Genomic DNA, 15,887 nt, shown 5'->3' on the forward strand with positions numbered 1-15,887 from the left:
TATATATATATATATCACAATAATTATTATTATTATAAGAACTTACTCTTATCTCCATACACTAGTTTTAGAAATCAACAAAAGTTGCAACATAAAAGCCCTCTGCTGAGCAACAGAAGGCTGGTAACATTAACATTGGATTGAAGACAGTCTTCATCCTATTAACGTAGTTCCAAAAATTCTGTATCTTCTACTTCCCCATGGATCTTTTTCATCAAGGTAATATGACATTAAGCAGCACCATATCCATGGTGGATTCCTTAGAGCTGGACTGCCCTTTATACCGAGCAATTTCTTCATTTTTTCAGATAACACACCAATCGATGGATAACCATCAAAAAATTTCTCCTATAAAAGAACAAAAAGAAAAAAAAAGTCAGCCTCAGTCAGAAACAAAACTTTTAAGTGATGATTAACCAAAGACTGTTATGTAATATTCATAATAGCTAATTGTATAATCAAAACGCCAGTGACCGGATTCCCTGCGGATCGAACAATATCGAACAGCAAACGTGTCGCCAATCAAAATGAGTAAGGATATCCCAAGGATAGATTCCACTCGGGCAATCAACCAGAGCTCAACCAAACCAGAAAACAAACAAATTAGAGCTCAAATATCAAGCGGGCGACCGAGCCAAAAGGTGGATAAAATAAAATATCGGATAACGTCCGAGTAGTCGAACGAGAAAATTATGATCCAGAGGCCGGCCGAGTTATAAGTTAATCAACTCAGAGATCGCTCAAAAAAAAAAAAAAATCAGCCGACAAAAGGATGAACCATCGAATAATTTGTGACTACGCCGCAAGAAACGATCATTAATGGGTCAACCGATTAAAAAATAATAGGAATGTAACTATCATTTGACATTATCCTTGGTCTTTTATATAAATAAAGGAGTATTAAACTTAAAGGAGTTTGTTGGAACCATATACGAAAATACATGATTCCTCACATCTTTTACTCTTTCTCTCTCTCTCTCTCTCTCTCTCTATAGATATATATACATATATATATATATAGATATATATTCTGGCTGGAAGTTTCTTGCGTTTATTCTTTTTTGGGAAATTTGGAGTTGAGGGAGTATGAGATTATGGCTACTTATATTTTTGATTTATGTGATGTCCGACCTCTTATCTTTGGCATGGAGGTCCAAGAATCCTTCGATTTTTCTGCTGAGATTTATTTGAGAGGCCCACGGCTCCCTATTTGTTGGTGGTTGAATTTATGGAGATGGAGGGTTTCTCGGTTTAAGGGCCCGGAGGTTATGCTGGGTGGTTTTGCTTTTGGGATGTATCATATTGGCTGCCTTATTTTTAGCATGGAGGCCCAGGGCTTCTTTGCTACTTTGGTGGTGGTGGTGGTTTGGAGGCTTGAAGAGTTGCTCTTTTTTCATCTGGGTATTATTTGTGACCATGTTATTTCTTATTTGGAGACCCATGGCTCCAATTTCTCTCTGTCTCTCCATACTTCAGGAGGTTTTATTAGGTCCGTTTGGACTGGCATTGCTGATTGGGAGGTTGAAGGAATGAGGATCATCTTTTCCTTTCTTAACACTTGGAATTTCTATTTCTCTACTGTTTCCTTAGTTCTTTTTGAGTTGCACGATGCGGATTCCTTAGTCAGGCTGCGGCTTCCTGGTTTCAAGATGTTGTTGTTTGCCATACAAATTCTTGTTTTTTCGTTTCTTTTGATATACATGTTCATAGAGGGTATACGTCATTTCTGTGGGTATACGTTTTGGTTTGATATATGTATATTTAGGTTAGCTTTAATCTCCTTACTGATCTTTTATTTTCTTGGGTGAAGTTGTAATGTGGAAAATGGAACCCCTAGGACTTTATGTGTTGTTTTTTTTAGGGGGGATCCAGTTTTCCCACTAAACCTTTGTGATCCTTCTTTTGATATTAACGCGTAAAGAACCATGAGCTGTTCTTTCTAATATATGTATATATATATTTGCAGTCATATATAATTTACAAACATGTCGCCGTTCTGCTCTGCTAGGGTTCCGCCCCATGGCGAACCCTAGCGTCATTCAGCTTCGGGCTTCCTCTCACGTCGTCTTCTTCTTCTCGAGTCGTCTCGAGTTTCGCGTCTCGTCTGGCGGGTGCTGCTGTCGTGCTTGCGTATGCAACTTTCGTGCCCGCGTTTGCGACAGAGCCGCTCGAGCCTGCGTCTCGTCTGCTGACTGAGCCGCTCGACCTTGTTGCGTCTCGTCTGCCACAGAGCTGCTCGACCGCTCGACACCCAGCCGTCTCCTCTGCGACAGAGCCACCCGGTCTGCTCGGCTCTGCCTCTGCCGTCTGCGACAGAGCCTTTCGACACTCGTGCAGCTTCTCACTGTTGCAGGTCGGCACTGGCTGCGGTAATGGCCTCGGGGCTTTCCTACACCGCCACCCTCGCCGGTGATAACCCCGCCAAACCCTCCTATGCTACAGTGGTTCACAAACGCAACTCCCCTTTTCACCTCGCAGATAGTCAGTATTCTCGAAGATTCCAGTGGTTCACAAACGCAACTCCCCTTTTCACCTCGTAGATAGCCAGTATTCTCGAAGATTTTAGTCAGTATTCTCGAAGATTCACCATTATTCTGTTACAGGAAATGACGATTGCAACCTCATCAAAAAAGTAGAGAAAAAGACAAGCAAACCAGCAATTTTCCTTTTTGACGCTGAAATTTCAACTCGTGTAGTGTAAATACAAATTTTCACTAGTTGGAAAGTTCCAATTAGGTTGCCCTAAGATGGAGATCATCAGGAAGATTTTTGAAGATTTCAAACTGGTTGAGGATTGACAGGTGGGTCATTTCGACCGAAGGCATGTTATGATACATACAGCTGAGCATAGAAGATAATTACACGAGGATTTTCTCAAAGAAATTCATCACAAATGAGGGCAAACATATGAAATTGCTCAAATGGACCCCCAATTCCACCTATCTGGTTCTCATTACATGAACTCAAGCTTCATTTCTTTGACCTATCTATCTTATATGCAATTGGGACTATCATTGGAAAACTTTTGCAGGTAGACTTACCTACAGTTCATTTCTCAAGACCTTCTATTGCAAGAATTTTGATTGAACGAGATATTACACTACCAGATGTAGAAGAAGTTTGGCTTGGATCTGCTCACAATGGTATTGGCAAAAAATCATTATGGAACAAAAACCATACTACTGCAAGCACTGTAAGATGTTTGGACACCCACAGGAGAAATGTTTCATATTGCACCCACAGTTGAGAATCAATAGTTAAAAGCAGGAAAAAACTATTAGTGCACCCCATGTGCCTGAACACGTCCCCAACAAACTTGATGACAGCCAATCTGAGGAGGGAATCACCACAAAACAGGAGTTGGTCTTTGCCCCTGAGATCCCTTCTCCTGACCATACAACAATGAATAATGTTCGAATCAGGAGTTGGTCTTTGCCCCTGAGATCCCTTCTCCTAACCATACAACAACGAATAATGTTCGAATTGAAAATCAGGATAGTCCCGCAACTCCTATTCAAGAAACATCAGATACAAATGTAACAATTCACACTTCACATACACTGGAACCTATCGCGGTGGCAAGGACTGCTTTCCTCCTACTGCGGTGCTAACATCAAATCAGATCGAGGATCACATGAGCCAGTCTTCAGATGAAAAATGACAGGTTTACACTTCTCGGCGGAAGAAGGCTGGGGGCTCACTCTAACTTGGAAACTTAATGGATGATAATTTGGTGACTCCTGACAATGACACAACTCTTCAAAGTTTGTTATCTGGTTCTGCTCCTAAAACTAGAGGAAGAGGCAGGACTAAACTAGCTCGTCCCTAACTACTTGTTTTCTGCATGTTTTAAATTTGTTTTACATTTTATTGAGTCTATATGTATCCTTTTGTTGGGGTATTACTGTACTTATATTGTATGGTAAGGTGCCTCTTTTGGGCTCTTCTCATACAACCTTTATGTATCATTTTCTATTTCAATAAAATCAGCCCTTGGGCTTTTCATATATATATATATATATATTCAATAAATTGATCCCAAGGCCTAAATATTCATGTGCAACAAACATCTATCCAAATGACCACAAAGAACACATGATTTTAAACTTTCAACTCTAGAGGAGTTTCTTTTCGAGAATGAAGTTTTCATTGATAGTGAAAATATCATCAAATGCATGCATTCTTAAGTGTGTATGCATCAGGTATCATACCTTGCAATGGCATATATATATATTTGCAGTCTATTCCTTCGGTATGATTCACGGGCAAATATGGGTTCAGCACCCTAAAATGTGCAGTGAGTGTGGATGATGCACAAACAAGAAAATTAACTCAAGAAGAATAGCTCCAACATCCAGAAAATGTAAACAACATGATCTGCACTAGAGAATTTCTAATATAGGTTAATGAGCTTAAAGAACAAGTAATGGAAGCCACCAAAGGTGCACTAGCTCGACAGAGGATCTCACCACCGCAAACATCATCCGTGAAGAGTGGCTGCGCTAAACACCAGAAGAGCTCCTCCAATATTGGAAGAACAAGACACTCACTGCCCAGAGAACGTAGGTTCAGTGCCGCTCGATCATCATCAATACGAGCACACCGAAGCACCATGACCTGGGCAGCTAGAAAAAAACTTTTCCAGGTAGATTTTTAAGGTCGAACCCCCCGAGTGTTTCAAGATCCAGATGTTGAAATCTTACCGATGATGATAAGATCTAGCCGATCATATCGCTTCCTTTGATTCGGCTGTCTGCTTGCTCAAGATAAAAGATGCAATGAAGTGTGGCTGCTCTTCATAACCTTTTGGGAGTCAACTCTCCAATGATTCAACGGTTTACCATTAGAAGTGAACACGTCATTCACGAACATCAAAAATTGTTCATTGCACAATTTGTTAGTGCGCAGAAACCACACAAGGGCTCACAGGCCCTCCTACAATTACGTTAATGGCAACAAGTATTTACGTTCCTTCATTACCAGCTTCAAAATAGAAATGCTAGTAGTTCGAGATCTGGAGCCTACAGTCGCTCACGCAACCCTCGCCCAAGAGCTAAAATAGGGAGAATTTCACTATGCGTTGAGATTACAACACCTGAAAAATGCTAGCAAAGTTGTTGGAGCTCACCAACGATCATATATTAGAAGAGTACAACTCCCCCTTCACCCCCAAAGCAAGACAATCCGATCGACACCCTCCTAAGAAAAATGCCCATGGAGAAAGTTGGATACAAGGTGCAACCCCCATCCTCCAATCGAAGCTCGTTTCGAAGAATCATGCTCATCCTTAGACGTTCAGATTCCATAAATATGAACTCACCTGCAAGAAGGTAGGATCCGATACTCGGAAAGACAGACAGACCATCACAATATGAAAAATCGCCTCCGGCCCATGACAAACTTCCCCAACCGACTCCTTTTCAGTGTGTCTACTGCAAAATTAGTAGAAATCATTCAAAACAATGAGTACTTTCAATGAGCCGTCAATAAAGCCGAGAGCTAACTTTGAAACCCAAAGAGGTACTATGCGTACTATTGAGACCACAGACGTCATGAAGGAATGTCGACATCTTCATAATCTAACTGAAGAACTGATTAAGGCAGAAAAAGTAAAAGAGTTTGTAGCGCCTATGAGTCACCAAGAGGCAAGAAGAGGCCACAACAAAAAGAGCTTTTGACGAACCCACTAGAACTGAAGTAATCCTCATAACAAACATGATACCTGCCATTCTCAGAGAGATGGAAGCAAAACTGCCCGCTAAATCAGTTTAAAGTGACTTCGCTCAGAAGAAGTATGTTCGACGGCCCTACCCCCACGACGCACCTCATAATTTAGACCAATCTGCTTCACAGATAAGACCAATCAAGGGCAACCCTTCAGTGACGCCATCACAAATGCCACCCTTATTGCTAACTTCCAAATTGGAAGTATACTCATTGACATTGAGAGCTCCGTAAGTTTATCTTTAGATCAGTGTTTGACAAAATAGGTCTAGGTTCGACCCACCTCTCAACCACTTCACGCCCACTTTACTGATTCTCTGAAGAAAGGAAGCACTTAGAATCACCACCTTATCGATAACCTGGGGAATAAAACAAACAATTCAGAATCACGACAAACTTCTTCATCGTTGACTCTCGGACAACTTACAACGCTATATTCAACCTTCCCCTCAATTCCTTTCGAGTCGTGGTATCCACCTACCACGCGGCTGTGAAATTCCTGGATGAAATGAAGGTAATCACCGTACAAGGTGACATGGAGCAGTCATGGACGTGTTGTCTACTTGTTATCGACAGTGTGCATTAGGAACCCCTTGAGCTTGACACCCAACAAGGGAATGGCCTCAAAACTAGTGAAATGATCGAATAATTCCCACTGCTGTCGAAGAAATGTGTAGATAGTTTCAACTAAGCAAAGCTTTTGATGCAAGATATAAGTATGAGAATATCGAGGCACTCCAAGAGCATCACAATGTATTCACCTAGCCAACCGTAGAAATGTCGGGAGTACCAAACAATGTCGCTTGCCATCGACTAAACATCAAACCGACAATTTGACTTGCAAATCAAAAAATGAGGACGACAGTAATCACACTAGAGGGACCCATATGTGAAAAGTTGCATAATCTATTAGAAGCCCGTTACATGCGAGAGACACAATACCTCAACTAGGTCGCCAACATGTTTATAGTCTAGAAAGCAAACGATAAATGGAAGATGTGCATTAACCTCAGAAATTTGAATGTAGCTTGCCAGAAGGATGGTTACTCACAGTCAAGAATTGATACACTCGTGGATTCGACAATTGGGCATTCGATCATGAGCTTCCTCAACTCCTTCGACTACACTACCAAATAAAGATGGACTCAATCGATGCCGAGAAGGCCATTTTATTACGAGGGAGGGTGTTTATGCTATAATGTAATGTCATTTGGGCTTAAGAATGTAGTAGCGACCAATCGGTGGATGATGGATATAATATTTGCAAAAATGAAAGAAAAAAATAAAAAAGTGTAGGACGACGATGTGTTGGTTAAGAACAAAACACTCGAACTACATATAAAAGTGTAAAAGAGATCTTTAAAATGTTAAAAAAGTACATATGAAACTCAATTCTCTCAAATGCACGTTTGGGCAAAAACTGAAAAATTCCAAGGGTACTTGTTAACAGCCGAAGGAATAAAAATCAATCGAGAGAAGACACGTGCATCAGTCGGTATGCCGCTACCACACTATCAAAAAACTACAAAAATGGACTGACCAAATCGTACTTAGCTGGTTCATTTCCAACTCGTGCGACAAGTGCACTGCATTCTTCAAAAACCTTAAAGTGGACCAAGAATTTCACGTGGTCGAACGAATTCGAGACGGCCTTGAAACATCTAAGAGATTCATTGGTCTCTCCGCCTCTCCTACAGAGCTTGAAGTCGAATGAGGAAGTCATTATACCTTGTAATTTATGAAAACTCTTAGTTAGATCCTGATTTTAACTTAAAAGGGCAAGATACCATAATTACTCCCTTCCCCCAAATCATTCAAAACACTATGCAAGCAAGTACGATACAACATAGAAAATGAACATAACAATGTAATAAAACTTGCAGGAGAGCGAAATATTAGGTAAACACATAAAATAACAACACAATGTATCACTAAACAAAACATCAAATACACATGCTATAACAAGAACAGGGGGGTAAAGCATCATAAGTAATCACATCCAAAAATACAGGCTATAGGTACAATCCAAAGGATTTCTAGTTACAATCAAAATGATAAACATAATAACAGGCCTACAAAACCTATAAATCAAGAATCTCCTCTCTCTCGCCTGCTCATCACCTTCCTAGAAATCCTCCTCCTGGTATGGCTCGTTTGGTTGGGCCAATGGGAATTGTACGAAACCGGGCCTGACATTCCATCCCTGTTGGCGATACAGCTCCACCTGAGCCAACAGGGATGCTAGACTACAGAATGTTGCAGCTCTTGAAATATCTGATGTTGCTTCTATTGCATGATGTGTGAGTCGTGGGCCAATGAATCTAGCCACTCATTTATGGCAGTGAATGTAGCAGATGCCTTGGGACGTATTTGGTTGGGAAGAACTGGCCTGGCAAGAATTGTGGCGGCCAATACTCAAATTTATTAGAAGCTATTTTATTTTACCCATGAATTAATTTCCTCGTTATTGGCTAAAAAGGGTGTAGCTGCTACTCCCAGTTCTCATACTTCGCCGCGTCTCTCACACAATAGGTCAATATTAAATTCAGGTGCTCCTATCCTATTGTAGAACCTCCCCTAAGAGAGTCACAATACGAGGTGTTGACGAACTGTCCTACATCATGAGTTCTTCTAGACGAATAGAATAATTTAATACTGTTTTTTCCCTTGTGACTTCAATCAAATTTGTGGTCAACAAAAGCTTTGCCAAAATGAAGTAATGTCATGCTATAGATTCTATGTTTAGAGTAACAACAAATAAATTTACCCTATTTTCTTCTCTCATCCTCCACTTCCCTTGCCCATCAATAAGTAGTTCAATGATTTCAGACAAGACAAACACAAAAATAGAAAAAATATATCTTAAATAAAAATATTTGGGGATATCAAGAAGATCAAAAATGAAAGTCAACCTACTTTCCCTTTACAAAAACTCTCTTCTCTCACTGTTCTTTTAAATTGGCATAAGACTACACCATAAGAATTAATGCAGCCACGTCTCATAGCACAATCTCTCCCACCCTCTTCTAGTGATAACCCCCTCAACTTTCCCCATGGGAATCACAAATCCCCTCTCTTGAATCAAATTTTTAAAAACTAAGAATTCTTGAAAACGTGATGAAGACTTCAAAACTATGAATTTCTTAAAATCAAAACATGGGAAGAATCAAAAGATGAGGTTCTCGCCCATAAAAAAATGGAGAGAAACAAGACAAATCAAAGTTGGCGAACGAAAATATCCCGTAAATCTCAAGCAAGAACCCTCAATCTCCTTAATTTCTACAGGAATGGGAAATCAAAGTAAAACAATGAGGAAAGTTTTATGTCTGTTACTGGATGGGGGAGAAATTCACATTCCTAAAGAGATCACTTGGAGAAAATGAAGAATCTTAGGTTGATTCGAGAATCAAAAATTATATTAAAAGCTTGGATGAAAGGAATTGAAGGTGGCTGCTTATTATAGCTTAAGTTTTGTGTTAGGTATGAATTTAGCAAGTTAGGTAGCAAATTAGCAATGTTAGGTAACATATGGAGATGTGGTAGTCAACAAACAAATAGTTGGAAGTAGGAGAAGGGAGGCGGCTAGGCGCCCTATACTTGGCGCCGAGGTGCCAGACACTTCGGTTGCCAGTGCTTGATTGGCGCCCGAGGGCCAAAGAGTGAGTGCCTTTTTATGTCTAGTGCAAACCGGTGTGCAGTGCCCATGCACCAACATAAAACCACCTATGCGCCCTAAGAGACAGGTGACAATGTGCCTAGTAGATCGTGCAATTGCCCCCTTACTACAGGCCATATTGGGCCGCAATTCTGGAAAAGATAAAGGGTAAAATCAACAACTCACTAAACAACCACTAAAATATAAAAATACTAAATCAACGGCTTACACCGGAAAATATCAAATGACAACAAACACACAACAAAAATTAATTCTAACATATTTAAGCAAATGCACAACATTTCAAAGCAAATCACACAAAAAATAACATTGAAGTTGTCTCCTAAGAAACGTTTGGTTTTATGTCCTCAGCCAAACAATGTCAGATCTTACTCTTTGGGCTGACCCAAAGTCACCGTCTCTCTAAAGCCAATCCTATCACCGGCTTACAATTTGAGTCTTTGGTCATTAACTTTGAATACCCGAGTAGTTTTTCTATCCTTGATAACAATAGCTTCAAATATGTAAACCTTAACCACAATCAACCGACTAGATTACCTGGACTTCAATTTTTCTGAAAATAATTTCAATTGAGATTTGTAAGGTAACACCTTTTGTTCAGGCTCAAAACCTTTCCTAATTAGCTTATGATCATGCCATTTTTTCACCTTTTCCTTTTAGATTTTGGTACTCTCATAAGTTTCCTTTCTAGTTTCCTCTAACTCGTTCATTTGTAGTAATTATTTTTCTGCCAAAACTTTATATCATAATTGAATTTTTTCATTGCTACAGGTAAATGGCAAGTCTTCCCAAAAATTGGCTTGTACGAAAACATTACTATGGGCATCCTATAGGAAGTCCTTGAGGCCCACAAGGCATCATCCAATCACAGTGACCAATCTTTACCATTGGGATTAACTGTCTTCTCTAAAGTTCACTTTACTCTCTATTAGACACTTTAGCTAAGTCACTAGAATGGGAATGGTATGAAATGGAATACTTATGTTTAATCTCATATTTGGTTACAAATGTGTCCATCTTTTTGTTTCAAAAGTGACTCCCCTACATCCCAAATCTACTGGAAATATCTTTCTTCAAAAAATTCTAAACCCTCTTGAGCATCAGAATTAGGGAGAGCTACTACATCAATCTATTTCGAGATATAGTACACTGCTATCAAGATATATGAGTTTTCTGGTGATGGTACAAATACGCCCATAAAGTCTAATCCCCACACATTAAAAATCTTCACTTCTGAAGTATAATTTAAAGTATTTTATCTCTTTTAGAAATATTGTTTATTATTTGACATTTATCATATTTTTTTATATATTCATTGAAATCCATAAACAGTGTAAGCTAATATAATCTGAATTGTAAAATCTAAGCAGTTGTTTTAAACCTTCCAAAATGCCATCCAAATTCAGAAGCATAACACATTCTTATGATATCATTAATCTCTTTCAAAAAGATACATCATCTAATAATCTATTCTTTATAATTCTTATACAAATAGGATTTATCCCAATAGTAAAATCTGGCATCAGAAATTAATTTTTTTTTTTTATGGTATGTCAGATCATAGAATATGATATTACTGACAATGAAGTACATTATGTCAGCATATCATAGAATTTTTTCTTCAGAAATGACAAGGGGTTGCTCGTCAAAAAAATAATCCTTTATTTTAGGGAGAAACTCATCAAAACTCTCATGCTCGAGCCATCTAGGAAATAGACAAAAGGATGGTCGGTTAGTATGTGCAATAGATGGTCAAGAAAGGGCAGGGAAAAGTAATATCTTCTAGTGACACTGTTTAGCTTCCTATAAGCAATGCAAATCCGCCACCTGGTGATACTTCTCGAGGATTCAACTCGTTCTTCTCATTTTTACCAAAGTTACCCCTCTCTTCTTAGGGGCTATCTGAGATGGGGTAGATGATAAATGCATATAACCACTTTGCTATCTCCGTTTTAACCATCTCCTTCATTATAGGGTTAAGTCTCCTCTGCGAGCCAGCTTTGGATATGTGATTCTCCTTCATCAGAATCTTATGCATGCATAGAAAAAGGTTAATACCTTTAATGTCCATTATGGTCCACCCAAAGGCTCTCATAAATGTCCCAATAACTCTCATCAGTTTTACTTCTTGTAACTTACTCAACTCCATAAAAATAATCACTGACAATGTAGATGACTCTCATAAAAAAAAACATACTTCAGGTACTTAACTAAAGATTTTAATTCCAACTCAGGGGATCCTTCAATGGATGACGCTAAAAGCTTGGCATGGGCAATGATATCCAAAAGCTCAAATCTATCTCTCAATACTCTAAGGCTTGCATCTAATAATAAAACTGATTCTTTCTTATGGTTTTCACTCTCTTCCTCAATCAAATCATGCTCTACTAAATCAACCTCAGAAGTATCATAATATTGAATTCTAATAAACCCATCCACCAAATCTAACCTATAACACTAATCATTAATCGAGAATCGGGGGCATTTAATCATTTTCAACACATTAAATATTACAACTTGATCATTAACCCTCACAAACAATTCCTCCTTCCAAGCATCAATCATTACCCTTCCCATTGCTAGAAAAGATCTACTAAAGATTATGAGAATCTCCCCTTCATATCTAAAACTATAAAGTTTGTTGGGAAGGAAAAATTTCAACCTTAACAAAAATTCTCTATAACCACCAGGATAAATCAAAGATCATTCAGTAAGTTGGAGAGTTATTGTGACTTCTTCCAAGTTCTAATCTTCTAAAAAATATATAGGAGCATGAGATTTATACTCGCTCCTATGTCAAATAAGACTTTCCCAAACAATTTCTCTAATGACACATGGGAGGATGAGAAAACTATCAAAGCCCTTAAGTTTCAGAGAGAGCTTCATTTGAATAATAGAACCACACTCCTTGTTTAAAGCTACTGTCTCAAAATCACCTAGTTTCATTTTCTTGTTGAGAATGTGTTTCATGAACTTGACATAGCTAGACATTTACTCGAAGGCTTCAACGAATGAAATGTTATTTGTAAGCTTCTTAAACACTTCCAAATATCTCAAAAAATGTTGATCAGGACTGTGTTTTTGAAGCATTCGAGGAAATGGTGAGGGTGTTTGTTCTAATTCCTTCCTAAGAAGAGAGTCTGATTTACCCAAGTCCTTGGTAGGTTTGTCACTAAGGGTTCGTTTGGGCGGGTGGCAGGACTGCAACGCGATGCCGCCCCAGAATTTTTTTTTGTTTCAGCGTTTGGGTCGGCGGTCCTGCCACCGCTTTCCGCGGTTCCGAGCAAAAGTTGAGCAGCGGGAAATAGGCGCAGCCTAGCTTCGAGGACGCAATTTTTACTCCCTTACCTCTTTGCCCTATCCCGCTAAAGAAAAGCCGCGAGCTTCTTCCCTTCCGCTCCTCTTCTCCGACCAGTGACGGTTTGCTAAAGAAAAGCCGCGAGCTTCTTCCCTTCCGCTCTTCTCCGACCAGTGACGGTTCCTGTTCGTCTTCTCTTCTCTTCCTTCTCCTTCTCTTTCTGTTCTCGTGATCTCCTCACAGCAAGGGTAAGAAATTTTTTTCTCACATATGCTCCTATTCTCGTAAGGGTTATGCTCCTGTTAGATCTGGAATTTGGTCTTATCGCAAAGGTTAGATCTGTTGCTGGGTAAAATGATCTAGAATCAGCAAAAATGGTCCCCCAGTGGCCCTATTTTAGCATTCATATTCATCTAACAACTAAACTTTTAACATAAATTAATCAATCCCATATATACAAATTTTTAAGACTTAAATTTATTACATAATAATAATAATTCCCTAACAATTACATTTGTTACATATTTAACACTTTGAAGTTTCAATAATTTATCATATAATAAATTTTGCTTATGGAGTTTCTTACTTATGGAGTTACAAAATTTCATTGTTACAGTCTTTTTTTTAAACAGTTTTACCAAACAAGGATCTAAAATTTCGCTGTTACAGTCTTTTTTTTAAACAGCTTTACCAAACAAGGACAGAATAGTCATTTTTTAAGAAACAGCTGCTCTACAGTTATTTTCACATAGCTGTACGAAACAGACAGTCATCTTCCCCGCAACAGCTTTCTGGCGCAACGCAGCTGCAGCCCCACCCCCTCACCCCCAAAATTGAGCCTAAGTCTTTCGAGCTCATTGTTGATTTCCACCACACTAAGCTCTAATCACTTCTTCCAACTCTTTTTCCCACTCCTTAATTTAATGATTTTTACATACTCATTTTTTTTGTCTTTGTGTTTCACTGCACTATTATTAGGTAGCGTTCCCCGGGGTGTCTCACTCAATGAGTTTGTTATCTGTCTTAACTGATTTTCAATGATTTTTATTGTTGACTCTGTAGTTTATTCTTTATTTGCATCACACTCTTTACCAAAGATAATTTTTTTTCTTTAAACTCTTCATTTGAACTGAATCCATATTGGTAAGTTGGTCTAAGGTTGCCACTACCTTAATTATTCTAATTTTCTAATGGGTTAGCTTGGTTATCACCCCATCGCTGGGTTTTTGCACCTGGACTATTGTTATTCTAGTTAAAATTCAAGTGATTCTTTCAACCTAGGTTGTAGGTGTTGGAATATGAGTTACTGAAACTATTGTTTATGGCGTTCAAGGATTCTACAGGCATAATATCCATAAACATTCTCTTCTATTACTGATCATCCTAGTGCAGAATTCAACCATAGATTGTTTAACTTCCTAGAGATAGCATCAACTTGAGATGTTAAAATTGCTAATACGATTGCATCATGTATGCTAGTTATCTTTCTATATTTAGCTCTATCTGATGACCATTGAAAAATATTTTTCATATCCTCAATCAGTGTATATGCCTCCTCAATTGGCTTAGACCTGATCGATCCCCCAACTACAACATCAATTATGAACCTCAAAGATCCCCTCAACTCATTATAAAATGTTTGAATTATGAGTCAGTCTTATGAGGTAAGGTGGAGACATTTCCTAAGTAATTCCTTGAATCTTTCTCAGGCTTCATAAATTCTATGTGGTGATAGATCCTGGTGATAACAAATTGAGTCATATCTTAGTCTTATCCTTAGGTGAGAAAGAGAAAAGTCTAAGTTGAACTGTGTCATTAAAGATACCATTATATCGAAAGGCAACACAAGTTAGGACCTTTCGTAGGTAATCCCCCAAATTGATTATTTTGTACCGTTTGAATAATGACAAGTTTGAGTTTGGAAAAAATTAACTTCCACAACTGGATTGTTGATGCTTAGGTGAATTTCTTAAACCAAGGGGCTAAGAAATTCCCTAAGAGGTCTAGGTATGACATGAGAGCTTGGTGCGTTGCATTCTTCCTAAGTTATGTTTGACATTTCATCTAACTTTTTTTTAGTCTTTTTAATTTTTTGATTTTTTTACAATTCTTTCTAGTCCAATGTCATAGGGTACTAGTTCCAAAATTCTAGTTTTAAACATACACCATTAGGACAACTAGTTAAGTGACCCTAAACTACAGATATACACAAGTCAAATATGCAAACTATTGAGAAAAAGAAAACCAAATAGGAAAACTGTGTTGAAACTAAGAAGTAAGCAAATCACACAGTTTTCACAGTAACATAAATGTAGTAAAACAGGAGTAGTAAATTAAAAGTAAAATAGGAAGCACATTACACACAATATTTTTGGTTTTTCAAAACAAAGGAAACAAAAGCTGATGGAGAAGTTCAGAGATAATAAGGAGAATCTACATTTGATTTTAATTGATTTAGAAAAAGCTTACGATAAGGTTCTAAGAGATATCCTTTGGAGAGTTCTCAAGAAGAAATTTATTGATATGACTTATATTCAAGTCATGAAAGATATGTATACTAGAGCTGTTACTTGTGTTCAAACTGAAGGAGGGTTGACAAAATATTTTCCTATTTCTGTTGGACTACATCAGGGATCGGCTTTAAGCCCATATCTTTTTGCTTTAGTTATGGATGGTCTTACAAGACATCTACAAGAGAATGTACCTTGGTGTATGCTTTTTGCTGATGATATTCTTCTCGTGTATAAAACGAGAGAAAAAGCCCAGGAAAAAACTTGAATTATGGAGGTCTACATTGGAGTCTAAAGACCTTCGTTTAAGTAGAACTAAAACTGAATACATGGAATGTAATTTTAGTAGTAATAGCTCTAGTGACAGAAGTGTGACTTTGGGTGATCAAATTATTAAAAGGTGTGAACGATTTAGATATCTTGGGTCCGTTGTCCAAAGCGATGGTTGATATAGATGGGGATCTTAATAGTAGAATTCGAGTTGGTTGGTTGAAGTGGAGGAATGCTTCGGGCCTTTTGTGTGATAGAAAAGTACCGCTAAGACTGAAAGGAAAATTTTATAAGATGGTGGTGAGACCTGCAATGCTCTATGGCGCTGAATGTTGGCCTTAAAAGAGAAGCATAATAATAAGTTAAGTGTTGCCGAGATGAGAATGATTAGGTGAATGAGTGGCTTTAC

At 38.3% G+C, this 15,887-nt stretch overlaps 1 protein-coding gene across 3 annotated transcripts in view; it reads right to left on the reverse strand.

Moving 5' to 3' along the window:
- Nucleotides 1–58: 58 nt before the first annotated feature.
- LOC110033842 (protection of telomeres protein 1a-like) overlaps nucleotides 59–15,887 on the reverse strand; it is a 125,101-nt gene continuing 109,272 nt past the window's right edge. For all 3 annotated transcript variants that reach the window (XM_020737962.1, XM_020737963.1, XM_020737961.1), the window contains one exon: nucleotides 59–348. In XM_020737962.1, coding sequence (XP_020593621.1) covers nucleotides 154–348 — 195 coding nt within the window. In that variant the 3' untranslated portion in view covers nucleotides 59–153. The remainder of the gene's footprint in view (nucleotides 349–15,887) is intronic.

This window comes from Phalaenopsis equestris, unplaced genomic scaffold (assembly GCF_001263595.1).
Source record: "Phalaenopsis equestris unplaced genomic scaffold, ASM126359v1 Scaffold001305, whole genome shotgun sequence".
Lineage (NCBI taxonomy): Eukaryota > Viridiplantae > Streptophyta > Magnoliopsida > Asparagales > Orchidaceae > Phalaenopsis > Phalaenopsis equestris.